Here is a 13,902-nt window from a genome sequence, read left to right on the forward strand (position 1 = left end):
GTGTGCTCATGCATTTTCTGTAAAAGCTGCTGCACTATCGATTTCTTCCTTCTTTAGCAGCATGGGCTACATTGGCTACAACTGCTGGTTATCATATTTCGGAGACTCCGAGGGTTTATAAACATCGCTCATCTGTTTGCCTYGCTGTCTCCTCTTCCCGACTCCTCCTGTTTCATCACTGTGTTCAAGCGCAAAATGGTGCCACAGCCAGCGGGGCGCCGGACCAGGCCGTGCAGCCGCTCCTGCCGAACGCCCRAGCGCAGCGGCTCCCCGAAAGCGCAGCAGGCCCCGGGGGACGGGCAGCACCGCGGCCAGCCGGCACGGTGCAGCGCAGCCTGCGAGGGCCCGCAGCAGCCGCGAGTTCACCCCTCGGGCAACGCCGCGCCGGCAGCACCTCTGCGCTCGCAACGTTCTTCCTCTCTAGTTCACACCTCGGCGTGAAAAAAACCCACCCAACTCAAAACCCCAGCCAGTGACCAAAACRCTCCGTGCTCCCCTCTCCCTTCCTTGGCAGCAGCAGTCAGTTTTGCCTCTCGCTGCCCAAGGGTTTGCTCGGTGTCTCGCACCGGAGGAGGGCGACTTGCACCCTCCGAGCGGCAGGGCTATGCCGCGCGGGCCCTGGCGGCCACCGCAGGCACTGGTCGTGGCCCGACCTCGCGGCTCTCCRTCCGTCGCGCACCTCAGGCCGAAATCCCAGCGACCGCCCCAGGCCAWCCCTTCCCGCTGCTGCCRCCGCGCAGCCCCGCACCCATCTTGCACTTAGGGCCAAGAAGGACTTACGCTCTGCTCTTCTGTGCAGTAGATCCCTGCACTGTCCCTTCCTTCAAACGCGACTGCCAAGGGGATGAGGAAGTGCCCTGCAGTAACCGCCACGGGGAGTGAGATTCAGAGGCAGATAAGCAATTTATTTTTCTTTTGGTAATGAAAAAGAAAAAACAGCCCCGCTGTAACACGTTGCCAAGACACAACAGACTCCTCTCTTGGGTCGGGCTTCAAAGGGCACGGGTGGGATGTCACGCATGACGTTATGCAAGGCGAGCTCAACCGCCAGCACACCTACCCCTTCCTTCATCCAACGGGGAGAGCGCTCTTCCCGTAAGTCACCTCGTTGTCAGCTCTGTCGGCGTAAGGCTTCCTGACGAGGGGCTTCAGGGTAACACAAATCCAATCTGAATGCTAGCTGGAGGCAGAGGAAACCTGCCTTGGTGTGAATTTTTATTTGTGTTTTATTCTACGGCATCATCAGCCCACAATCAAAATCTCAGCTGCAGCTGCAGGACCCACAGGAATTTACAAAAAGAGAGAAAAGGCAAGTTGCAAATTCTTCCGAATTCCTGCGATTCCAGGTGGCAGCAGCCAGAGTCAAGGACGCTGGATGACTTCCAATACCAGGCCCTTTTGTCAGACCTTAATCTCCGTAAGGTATTCCCATGCACCTCAACCTGCTGAACCTGGCATAACATGTTATTCTTCTATAATCCTGCTATTTAAAGATCTGCTTAGGTAGGCTCACTTAGCCGTATAGTAAACCAAGCTAAAAGAGCAAACCGAGACCGGGAGAGATTCAATCAGCCCCACTACAAAGCAATCCAGCGGCAACGCAAGGAAGAGCAGCAGAAACTCAGGCTCCTGGAGCTGCAGCTCTAACCACCGCGGTGCACTTCTTCCACGGTCTGCACTGTGCACACATATTGACTGCAGGGGAATCTGCATTAAAAAAAATGCTCGAGGAAAGCATTTTCTGGCCTATAGCAGAGATTCTTCAAAATATCCACCTTCAGATCCCCAGGTTAGTTTTCCCCACTCAAAATTCATTTTCACTTTAAGATACCGTGAGCCTATTATCCACTTCAACTCCATTTGTTTTAGCCAAAAGGATGCAGCCCAAGTGGCTTAAAAGCAGCGCTTAGAAATAGCTTATTATTTTGTATACTGGCAGCTGATGCCTAGCAGCTCACGCAGATAAAACGTGCTTCCACTCCCATACAGATAAGGGCTTTAGTACCGAGATGCACACTGTGAAAACAAACTGCTATATCCACTTTGTCAGCAAGCATCTCCTTTGCATTTAAATTGGCTCTGGTCAACAGCAATAATACGGCTACGGATAAAAACATTCCAAGCATTCTAGATGGGAAAATACCTGTATATAACTCATTTTTAGTAGCAGGCATAATTTAAGGAATGCCTGAACAATGAGATCTTTGCCACAAGACTATATAGTCTAAATGAAACTATCTAGATATCCTGAGGACACAGATTGAGAAGAAAACTGGGGGAATTTTCACTCTGACCAGATGTGGGACAAGGTCCCGTTCTGGATAACACGGTTATTACGAATAGTGGCAGCAGAATTTATTCATTGGTTTCTACCTCATTACAGAAACGGTTCCATTTACATTACAGAAACGGTGATTTTAGGAGTCCTATATACATACACCTCTGGGTGTAGAGCATTTGGTGATAACGGTGTTACACATCCTCGGTGACTGTGCAAAATCAAACCCTCAGCTCCCACCTGCTTTGAGGTGTGTCGTTCATCTCCATTCCCTCCTAGCCCACGTTCCCAGCAATGAGAAGAAAAGAGGAAGGTTACATTACGCTATGTGCAGCTACAGCAGTTTAAAGAGATCCTGTCCTGCCTCAGTGCAGGGAAAAGAGTTAAATTCAGAAAAAGGTGAAATTATTGTTGTACTTCGGGTGGCAGGGATGCCATGGAGACACGGCCAAAAGCGCTCCTTGAGGACGGCTCTTTTCACGGTGATGCCAAGATGGCACGGTCAGTAAGTCCCACCGACAGGGCAGATCCAGTGACCGGAGGTCCCTCTGCAAGGCAAGTCCTGCGTGAGCCATGACTCGACACGCTGCCTAGTGCTCTCCCCCAGGCTCAAGCTGATTTTTTCACATGTTGCTGAGCTAAAAATCTTAAGACGCCAGTTCATCTGGAAAACATTACTATTAGCTCTCTGCGTGGACCCACCAATTTTTCTGAAAGAGAAGGAGTGAAAATATACCCTAGGCAGCAATTCTCAGACTGTTTTCCGCTTTCACTGCAACACACCACCATCAGTGGGCGACGGCCCGGGAAAGGAGAGCTACAGAGTCTGTGGGTGCATGGCAGAGAGCGTGTCGTAACACCTGGGACAAATAAAATCTATTTCCATGGGTTGGAGATAGCCATGAAGCTGTCCAAATTACCCCTTTCCCTCCCAAGCAGTCACGCTGCTCTGCTTGTCCCTCGGCCCCACGTGTTTACCGCGTGACTCGCGCCACCAAGCAGGGCGCAGGCCAAGCCCTCGCCCACGCCGCAGCAGACCTCCTGGGGAGTCAGGTATGCCTGGAGGGACTGCACAGGCCATGCAAGTAGGACCAACTAGCATAAGTGACAGAACGTGGCCTACTGAGCCAACCTCATTTGGCTTAATTTACAGCATTTAAGATTTTAGGAATTTGGTTGTATTCCTTGACACATCACAGCAATAATATGGAAGGACAAGCAGGCAGAGAAGTGAAGCCTTCACCGCTGTCCCTGGGACAAGAGACTCGGTCAGGGAAGAGTCCCCACCACTTTCCTTGAGTCACTGGGTGAAGAAACCTCCTCTGCACCACTAGGGACGCGGCTGCGCTGCGGTAGGGCTCGCTCTCCAGCCTTACCTGTAGGATGCTGAACCCACCACAAATATCTCTTACGTTCGTATAGACGGGAACATCGCCAACCCGAGGCTAGCAACCGACGAGTAACCAGGTTTGAAATACTGCTATTAGCAAGGCTGTAAAACCCGTCACGCTAAACATATTTAGCACGCAGAGCCAACAACCTCGAGCTAGGGAGCCCTCAGCTGAGGGCGCCTTCGAAGCCTGCCACGAGACGGGTGCAACCGTCGGCTTGCAGGGCTAGACGCTGCCCCGGCCGAATCGCCCAGGCCATGCCTCGTCACCAGAACCAATTCCAGCTCCTGCCACGGAGGATGCCTCGCAGATCTCGGCTTGGAACCGTAAGCCTGAGTAAGCGACAGTCATCAGTAAAGAGCATCCCGGTATTCTCTGAATACATATTCAGTTTGTTAATAGTCTTTGATATCAATGCTGCACCATAGTATCAATAAAATTGTAATGCCGTCAAACTTTAATTCTGCAAGTATCTTTAAAAGCTCAGCCAGGCTTCTCTCATGCACAGTGAGGGCCCTCAATGCTAATACATCTGTCATTACTTCCACGAATATTTCAAACCCACAAGTTATTAAGAGCAATTACTTTTAGTGCATCACTCTACTAGCAGGAAACACATACCTTTTCTGTATTAAAGCTAAACCATTATACACTTAGGTTCAAGGCTCCATAGTCAATTCTGTTATATCAAATACTTACATCTATGTTAAAGTAACTAACAAAACTTTTAACTCCTCAAAATGCCTTGCCTTCTTTCTATTTGCCCAACTCCATAAACACTGCTGCTAAAAGCCTTAAAATAAAAAAATTTTTTTAAACCTTGGACAACTCCCAAGGTATCAGAAACCCTCACTGAAGCAAAGCACAGCATTTTAACACAATAATGAACCGTCTGTTCTCTCTACAACCCTTCACCTGCTGAGAAGGTTTTCCTCAGGTCAATTCAACACCTTTAACGAGGCTTCAGGTTTTGCTGTATTTGCACCTACCGCTCTCTCCGGTGCCTGTGAAACGTTTTGGCATGGAGCTGGAGGACGTGCAGGCCAGGAGAGATGCCGGGAGTTTTGAAGCAACAGGCAGAGATACAACGCGGCCTTACACATTTGCAAACTTGTATATCCAAGGCTGCTTTGGGGGTTTTGAAACCTTCTGCTGTTTCACTGACACGTCTGCGGTTCCCCCAGCAACACCAGTCCTACAGCCCGGAGCCCTGCGCTCATCAGTGGCATCTAGTTGAGGCTCCGTCAGGTTAAATCCAGCAAGGAAAATCCAAAGAGCATCTTAAACACTGACAAAAGCCAGAAGTTTGCCTAAGGTAGGAGGGGCTGAAGGTGGAAGCGGAAAGCTGCTCCCGCTGCCACCTCCAGCTGGAAAGCCGAGCTGGCTGCCACCACTGGAGAAAGGGCGACAGTTTGAGAGCCCAGGCTTTCCAGGGAAAAGGAGGGCAGCTAATGGGAGCAGCAACACGTAGCCCCCACCACATCCCTTCTCTGGTGCCTCCCCACCTCGGCAGCAGAGAAGCAGCAAGCCCCGTTTTCCTTCTCAGCTCTCCATCCCAGGCACCAACCTGTTCTGTCTCCTGCTCCTCTCGCCAGGGAAAGAACGACCTGGCTCACGACCTGCGTTTTGGGATAACAAATTTGGTGTTGCCTGAACTGCTGTGCAAGTTCAGCCTGACTCTGGTCAACCTCTGCAAGCTGCTTCCTGCCCACACTCAGCTTCTAGGATCTCCAAAGGATGAGCAAATACCATGACACCTACATCTGGGGTCACTCTGGTGACTCTACGTGGTAGTAAAACTATAGTGCTTTGTATTTAACCTGAGCTTTGTCTTGGCATAGTTAATATCCTACCCTGAGGTCAAACCCTCTGGGATTTTCCGAGCAGAAAAGACAAGCCTAGAGCTTTAAAACATCCGCAGCCAGCAGAACCAGCAATCCCGTCAATGTAGTACAACTTGCTTTTTCTCTGAGTTAATGTTGACACAGCTAGCAGGAAGCAGTTAAAAAAAAAAGTGTATATTGCACACAGTGTACCAAGAAAGCACAAACTGAACAGGACACAAAATAGTGAAATACACTTCCCACCCTCTGCAGTGAATTTAAAAATACCAAGTTTCCATGAGATCTGAGTTCAAAAAGAGTGAAAATAGTCGTAGACGATGAAGACAATATTAAGTAACACATTCACCTGAGGGAGCTCTATATTCTGTCTACCAATAACTAAGAAATTGGGCTTCTATAAAGAGATTTATGGCCTTTTCATGTAGTTTTAGCATCCCTTTCAATGTGGACTATAGTGACATTCACAGAATATGGATAAATATACGAACTTTGCATTTGTAATGGCAACACAAAAAGCTTTGGTTTTTGCATATAGCCTTATTAAGGTGCAATGTATTATAAAGCAATATGTATTAAATTACCGGGAATTTACAAATAAGGAAAACGAGGCAGGAAAACTGAACGAGTCAGGCTTAGAATCTGCCATTTGACCAACCTCACTTTCCCAGTTAAAAATTAAGTTTACTTAAGTTAAATACTGCCTTACATGTGACTTCTGAAAAGCCATTACTCTGTTTGAACCTGTTCTGCATTTAACCACAGAGATATGGCCTAATGCAACCGAGTAATTCACCACCTGTTCTGTAGTTGCAAGGCCCATACTGACACCAAGCATGTTCATGGTCATTGCAACTAAAGACCCAAGGAATCAATAATGTCTAGAAACTTAGTTCCAAATTCTCCCTGCAGACGGGCTTGTAACAAGGGTGGAAACAGGAGCAGAGTTTCTGTTGTATCTAGAAAAAAATGCATCAGTTTCACTGAAGTTCCTTTTAAGAAGGAAATGCGAAAGCTCCAAAATATTCAAATGGCCCACTTCCACATGTTTAATGGCAAATATTCCACTTTTATTTCAAAAATGTACATTTGCGACATTACTTAAATAAGTCCTTCTTGAGTCAATGACGAATGCCCTTGTATTCAAGGGCAACAAGAAGAAAAGTACACAAAAAGGAGGAAAAGCATAAATAAACAGAAGGCAGTAAAGCTTACTGATTAGGACCACAGAAACCGATAACAAAAGCTAGACGCTGAAGGCAGAAGTTTTGGCTTCGGCCTGATGAAGAACAACAGGGAATTTGTCTCGGAGCGCATCAGAGCCGAGAGGCTCCCTGGATGCTGTGGAGGCGCAGGAACAGCGAGAGGCGGCACGGAGCTAAGGAGGGCGCAGGGAGCCGAGCGGCCGGGCGACGGCTCCGCGCCTGCTGCCCAACGAGGACGGCAGACGAGATCTTGCTAACCGCCGATGCTCACGTTCAGTACGTCTTTCCGAATACGGTAGGAGACTCGAAGAAAATCATGCCTTACCAATGTTCCAAAACAGCAGATCAAATCCCCTAGATCCCCTATTCTTTATCGACGGGTTTGACTGATAAAAGTAACTCTGCAGCTCTGAGAGTCTTTTCTAGCACTGGATTCACTACCACATGGTAGTCTTAAAAATAAATAAATAAAAACAAGAGCATACAATAAAAGGGTGAATTAAAAGCTGAGGAACTGGTTAATGGCTCAAAGCCATTGTCCAAGGGAATCATTATTCAATGACATTTTGCACTTTTAGTTAATGACGTTCTAAAGGGGTCCTTCTAGGGCTCATATAAGATCCAGCACTACTAAACGTCACATCAGTGACCTGGACGTAAAAGATAAAATCCTTTTAATAAAACGTGCAGATGAGACAAAGATAAATTGACCAGGAAATAATGAGAAGGAAAGACCAGAAAACTGCACGGATTCATTCGAATTGCTGGTAAAGAGCCCACTCAAACAAAACACACCGCTGGGCCGAGCCCGGACCACACACGTGCAGGGCTGAACTACAGCCTGGGGCGGCAGAGCTCCGGCTGGGGCCGAATGCCCCGGGGAGCCCCCAGAAAGTGCCATTCGGGCTGCGTCGCTCTGCCCGGTTTTCTTCTCTCTGAAACCAGTGAGGGACGGGCAACGAGAGGCCCCAGCTGAGGCTCTCGGCAAAAGCAGCAGCCTACCGCCGGCGGGACAACCCCTAGCTCTTCCTCCCCAGCGCCCTCCTGTCCCTCTGCGCAGCAACAAGGTGATGAAAATCACCCTTCAGAAAGATTATTATTATTATTATTATTATTTTAATTTAGAGAATTCTAATAATCCCAGTTATCGCCCAGTCTGGGTGTGCACTGGCACAACCGAGGAAGCAATAACTTGTGGCGTGCGGCTGGGAACAGAAACGGGCGCAGGGGAAGGGCAGGTCACGATAAAGCAGCTTTGCAACCAGAGAACCGAAACCATGCCTTCAGAGCCAGGCTGGGGCAGAAGAGCTAATGGGAGCCCTGGCATGGTAAGAACAAGACAAAACAAGATGAACAGGGAAGATGCATTAACCCTGGATCACCAGCGGGACCAATACTGGAATACTGCATCCAGTTTTGGGATAACTTGGGGAAAACCATGAAGAGAACGCAGAGCAGAGCCACCAAAATGGTTTGTGCACTGTACAAACACCTCCTAGTAAGAGGTTTAAGAGCCCAAAACAAAAACGCACTCAAGAACCAAGACTGGAAGCTGAAACCAGAATGAATCTAAATGAGAAGTTAGAAACGTATTTTGAATAGTGAAAGATTAATAGATTACCATGGAGAATGATACTTTGCCCAGCACCTCCTGTTACATTCAAATCGGAGCTGGACGCTTTACCAGAAGAGGCACTTCACTCAAAACAGGTTTTAATTTTCAAAAAACGCTACTGGGATGAAGTTGAATCAAATGGATGAAGTCTAGAGGATCTAAAGATGAAGAGCTGTCTAGCCTCAGCCTCTGTGAATCCGTGGGCAGGACTAACCACCCCGCTTATTTCCATGCAGTTTAACCCGGCTGCCAAACACGGGCTAGACAACGACCCTGTCGGATAGGTATCGCACCAGGGAGCGTTTAACAGGAACAGGGAAACCATTAGGCTCTGGTGCCGGAGCCAGCGACACAGACGAGGGCAGGGCGCAGCTGAGCAGCGGCTCTCACCTTTGGACGCAAGGAGGAATCGCCTCGCCAGCCCTCCCGGGGGCCAACCTTCTTCCGCCCACGCACTAAAGGCTACGGCTTCACCTTTGACAGTTTCTGTTATGCATTAAACACACACAGCAGCAAAAATCTGCTGTACTTTGAGTTTTTAGGATGGCAGAAAGCAAAGGGGATGCCATAGGAAAATAAATAGCCCAAGGAATGTTGTACTGCTTATTCTTTCCCATATTTAATAATGAGTGAGTGAGGAAGGTTAAATAAGCAGGAACAAAGGTCAAATTACAGGCCAGCTCCTCATTACCGTAATGTAAAACACACTTCTTCCCTGTTTGCAAGTTCCATGGTTGGAGCTAAACTTGTGCACGTTACACAGCCACGCTGGGAGTTTTAGCAGCCGAGTGTCTGCTCCCTAATTAAGCTTTTCTAGCAGTAGCAGGGACTTATCCATTGCTGAGATTAACTCCTCTCTGCCCACTGCTGAAGATGTTAAACAGCATCAGCCCCTCTATCAACCCAGAAGAACAACTTTTAGCCAGCTGCCAGGTAGACCTCGAAACACCAGTCTCTACTCTCTCAGGCTGCCAGTCCAGCCAGTTTTTCACCCACTTTGCACCTCTTCAGTTTGGCTATCGGCATTCTCTGGGAAGTTGTGCTGAAAGCCTTGCCACCGTCAAACACCACCCACCGCTCTTCCCTCGGGCACACAGTCAGTCACTTCTTCACAGAGAGCTATCGGGGTCGTCAGGCCTGATTTGCCCACGCTGGCTGTTCCCAGTCACCTCCTTGTCCTTCGTATGCCTGAAAATGGCTTCCACGAGGACTTCTTCCATAGTGTCCCCACAAACTGAGGTTAGGCTGACTGGCCTGTAGGTTCCCCAGATCCTCCTCCGTGCCTGTTCTGAAGATGGGCATAATATTTGTGTTTTTCCCCCATCATCAGTGACCTCCGCTGCCCGCCCGATCCTTCCAGAGATGATGGCCCCACAGGAGCCTCAGCCGTCCCCCGCGCTGCCCTTGGACGCACCCGGCTGGGTCCCAGGTGCCCCCAGGTGCCCATCACCAGCCTGATCCTCGCCTCCCGCATGTTGCACCTCTCTCCCTCAACCTTTGCTCCCAGGCGCAGACTAGGAAGCCCGTCAGAGTAACAGGTTTTCTCCCTACGTGATACAGTGACGCTTTCTGAAACTATTTCAGTCTTTCAATTTACGTATCTGATGCTCTATGCCTTCACTATAGGCAGTTACCCCGCTGCAAAATACATGTAAAATCTAACCGGTCCTAATGGTAGCAAATTAAACTCATTTTGCACACATAAAAGTGATTACCTAAGACAGAAATCAACAGAGGAACATATCTATAAATTTCTTTTATATTGACTACACAGCAAAACAACCATGTGTCATGGTCACACTGCAATATGACTAATTTTTAGAATAAAAATATATGTTAGAGGATTGCTCTCATACAGTCTTGCTTTGGAGCATACTTAACAAAATCCCGTCTCAGATCATCTATCTTTTTGGCATCTTGTGCTTTAGATTATTATTTTTACTAGTTGCCCAAAATTGTTTAATAGAATTAATATCACCACACATTTAATTGTCCTTCAAAGATACAGCAAGAAACTTGTTGCTGTTGTGCAGGATATCTTATTGAGGAAAATATTCTTGTTTAATGCTGTGGTATTTATGTGGATCAAAGGAACGCTGCAAAAACACTGCCAGATTTTCCACTGAAAATTTTACATTTTCCACTGAAAAATACAACTAGAATTGACGTGAACTGGGAAACAGCAAAAACTCAGCGCTCATTTTCCTCGTGCAAGTTCCTCACCCATGGAGCCACTAGAGCTGTACGTCTTGGGTTAAGCAGGGCTGGCTTCTCCTGCGGTCTTACCATTTTTCTGCGGCTCCTCCCTTACGCAGCAGCGAGACGGAGGGCTTATAATCTGTGCCTGCTTTGCTTTCCGTATTAACCCTCTGCAACTTTGCATCGCAACACATGGCTACCTTATCTCTGCAAGAGACCACTCTGCGTCCTGGCTTGTTACAGAATCTGTGTTTCTTTACTAGTTGCAAGATTTCCTGATCCACAACAAAGCCATCCTGGCATCCAAAACCAGGAGCCTGGCTTAAGTTATCACTGGACTATTCATTAAAGAACATTTTTAAGCTTTTCTCTGCAATCAGAGAAACATGCTAGGAATGTCTTTAAGAATAAACGAAACCTTAATTTTGCAACTAAACAGATGAATCCCAGATTGCAAAACATATCTGTGATATTAACACAAACTCTCAAAATAAAGAAAAGCTTGACATGGCTAAAAAAAATTATCATTAAACACTGTCTCATGACAATTCATACTAGAGAGCACTAGACAGTTGAAGTCTAATATTTTTCAGCTCTCAGGCCAAATGTGAGACTGGCAGGGAAAGAAAACTTCTTGTAGCACTTGCATGGCAGCACTGAGGACCAGAAACCTGGCGGGGAGCAGAGCTCAGTCAAGCCTTTGGTACAATCAGCTCCCTATAAAATAGGTATTCAGCTACTTCTGACAACAGTAGGATTTAATACCGGTCTTAAATTCATTGAGCATTTTAAAAAGAAAACAAACCAACAACCAACCATTTGGGAGACAAAATCCTTGCAAGTTCCTTCTGCAAAAATCTTACTTGATGTAAAGCAGCCCACCTTGTGCAAAGCGGTAAAATGACCAGAACAGAGTCAATAGGATTTGCAGCAAACTCCACTATCAAACACGGCAGCAGAGAGCTGGAAGGCACTTGGAGTCACCCAGTCCCATCCCTGAGGAGCGCAGGCTCCCACACACCAATTAATCCAAACCTAATTCTGTCTAATTGTGGCACCTTAAGCCTACAGGTTGTTTGCCCTACTATTTGCTTATTTAAAATACTTCAAAACCGACTTAAAAGAGCGATTACGTGTTTTCTATGTAAATCCTGTTTAAAAAAAAAATCTTAACCTGGTAACGCTGGTAACATAACGTACTGGAACACGTTAATACTCTTTGATTCAGAATGAAGTGCCGCAGCGCTGGTAAGAACACACAGTTACTCTGAAGTTAATCATTCATATCTTATCAAAAGCAGTAATAGTGATATTTTTCCCTTCTACAGTTGTTCCGCCCAACTATCTCTGTTTACTGGGAGATAAGGTGTTACTTCACAGAGAAATAATTTTTAAATACGCTCTTTCATCATATTTCCAAAATGAGCCCGGGCGGTAACGCGGCGTTCCTGACCCCAGCTCCTCCCGCCTCCCCTCCGCGCAGCCGATTTGGGGAAAAACACACACAGAAAGGGAGAGGCACCACGCGCTCTCCTTCACGTGTGCCCCCAAACCGTGCAAAACCTGGGGGCGAGCACCGCATCCACTTAAGCAGGCCTTTCCGAGTGATAGCGTAAGCCACCCGTGAAACGGTTTTGTAGCACGACGGTTTCCCTCTAAACAACCGCAGCCGTGGCGGCAGCGGGCGACGCAAGGCAGCCGCCGCGCCGGGAGCCCCGCTAGGGCTGCCGCGAGCTCGGGGACGCTCGGCGCAGAGCCCGCGTTGCCTGGCTCCTCCCGATCGGATCGCAGCACGGGTGCCCAGCTGGAGAGACGACACTATTCTGGGCTTCTGCTCAGAATAACAAATGCTGCCCGAGCAATCACCTACGACCGACAAGGCTTCGTCCAGACAAGGAATTAAAGGGTTATTACATATTTAGAAAATCCAGGGTAGAAAAGGATGCCGTGCCTAACATGCTGGTTGGGTTGAAGCATACTTGGAGCCCCGTCTCTAACCAGGTCAGGTGAAGCATATTAAAGCACAGTTTTCTCTACACTGGATTTCCATATTTATTAGCTAACTATGCTAATATACCTTTTAAAGTCTAGCTTAGATGAAGCCAGAGACAAAAAAAGGCATCATAACAAATGGGGACTGGGCAAAACTCTGCTTTAGAGGTAGAGGTCTAGGGGAGATGCAGGAGAGGCGAGTTCATGCACCCGGGATTTCCCGAGCAGGGAAGGGCAGAAGAAAACAAACAGTAAGTATGTGCAGAGAGGTTTTATAACACAAAGCAATTTTTTTCCAAGAAAACTTGATTTGTCACAGTTAGATGAGCTACCTCAGCTATATCTAAGAGTTACGCAGTGCATGGATACAAATACATACACAAATCAAACTGTGCAAACAGGAATGCTTAGCTGGACTCCTGAATAATTAACCTGATCTGTATTTGTACTGAATATTGATCTGCATCTGCCTTCCAGTTAAGCTCAACACCCATGCATTCATTTTTATTTTCAAAGACTTCTTTTGACTGATTCAAGGTGGGCTGGCTCGCACTTGGGGTCATCTGCAGAATCTGAGGCCAAAGATGAATTCTGGTACCTAAGTTTAGAGTGGAAAACAGTGACTTCAACACAGCTAGCTCCATGGAAGTGCTGGAATCTCCCTGTCTATACTATACATGCATATATACTATTTATGAAAAAAGGAATTGGTAGTTGAACTAAAAAAATTTTTTTTACAGATGCTTATGCGGATTTCAAAATATAATATGGTATAAAAGTGTTAAATCACTGTTCTCACATAAAGGCCGGATTCTCTGCCCAGATTTCATGAACAACAGTGACCTACACTGCAGACCCTGGCTGTCTCCTGAGCATCCGGCCTGAATCTTTAATTGACATGCTAAGCTACGGAAAGTGTTTACATCACTTCGTATTGCTTCCGCTGCTAGAAAAATTCAATCATTCTCTTGTTTATTTTATTTCAATTATTTCAATACTATTTCAAAAATAATATTTGTTTTTTCCTACAGAGCAAGTCATTCTCTTCTAACGTCCGTAGCTCAGAAAAGTATTATTTCAATAATTTTACCTCCGTTAGAATAAATTGTTAATTTCTGAAAAATATAGTAAAAAGAGAAAATAATTACTACCTCGCTTTCAGCAGAAGGCCTGAACTACTGGAAGAGTATAACCCTAGGCATTATAGGCAAAGGAGCAACAGGACCACCTACCACAGACTTGGGTTTGCTGACCGCCACCAGATTGGCCAGAAAGTCTTCATCGTACAGCTGGCTAAAGACGTGCGCATCGTAAGCCACCATTATGGAGATTTCTTCCATCATTTTGGGAGCGGACGGCCGTTAGCAGCCAGCGCGGGTGC

General features: G+C 47.0%; 1 protein-coding gene across 8 annotated transcripts in view; it reads right to left on the reverse strand.

The window, feature by feature from the left end:
• The window catches only part of RABGAP1L (RAB GTPase activating protein 1 like), a 268,625-nt gene that overhangs the window by 18,254 nt on the left and 236,469 nt on the right, over nucleotides 1-13,902 (reverse strand). Inside the window, exon 1 of one of the 8 annotated variants that reach the window (XM_026063187.1) lies at nucleotides 13,754-13,864. The exons of the other annotated variants lie outside the window; for them this stretch is intronic. Within the exon in view, the coding sequence (XP_025918972.1) occupies nucleotides 13,754-13,864 (111 nt within the window). Of the gene's footprint in view, nucleotides 1-13,753; nucleotides 13,865-13,902 lie in introns of those variants that run through there. 8 annotated transcript variants of the gene reach the window in all.

This window comes from Apteryx rowi, unplaced genomic scaffold (assembly GCF_003343035.1).
Source record: "Apteryx rowi isolate R43461 unplaced genomic scaffold, aptRow1 scaffold_100, whole genome shotgun sequence".
Classification (NCBI taxonomy): Eukaryota; Metazoa; Chordata; class Aves; order Apterygiformes; family Apterygidae; genus Apteryx; species Apteryx rowi.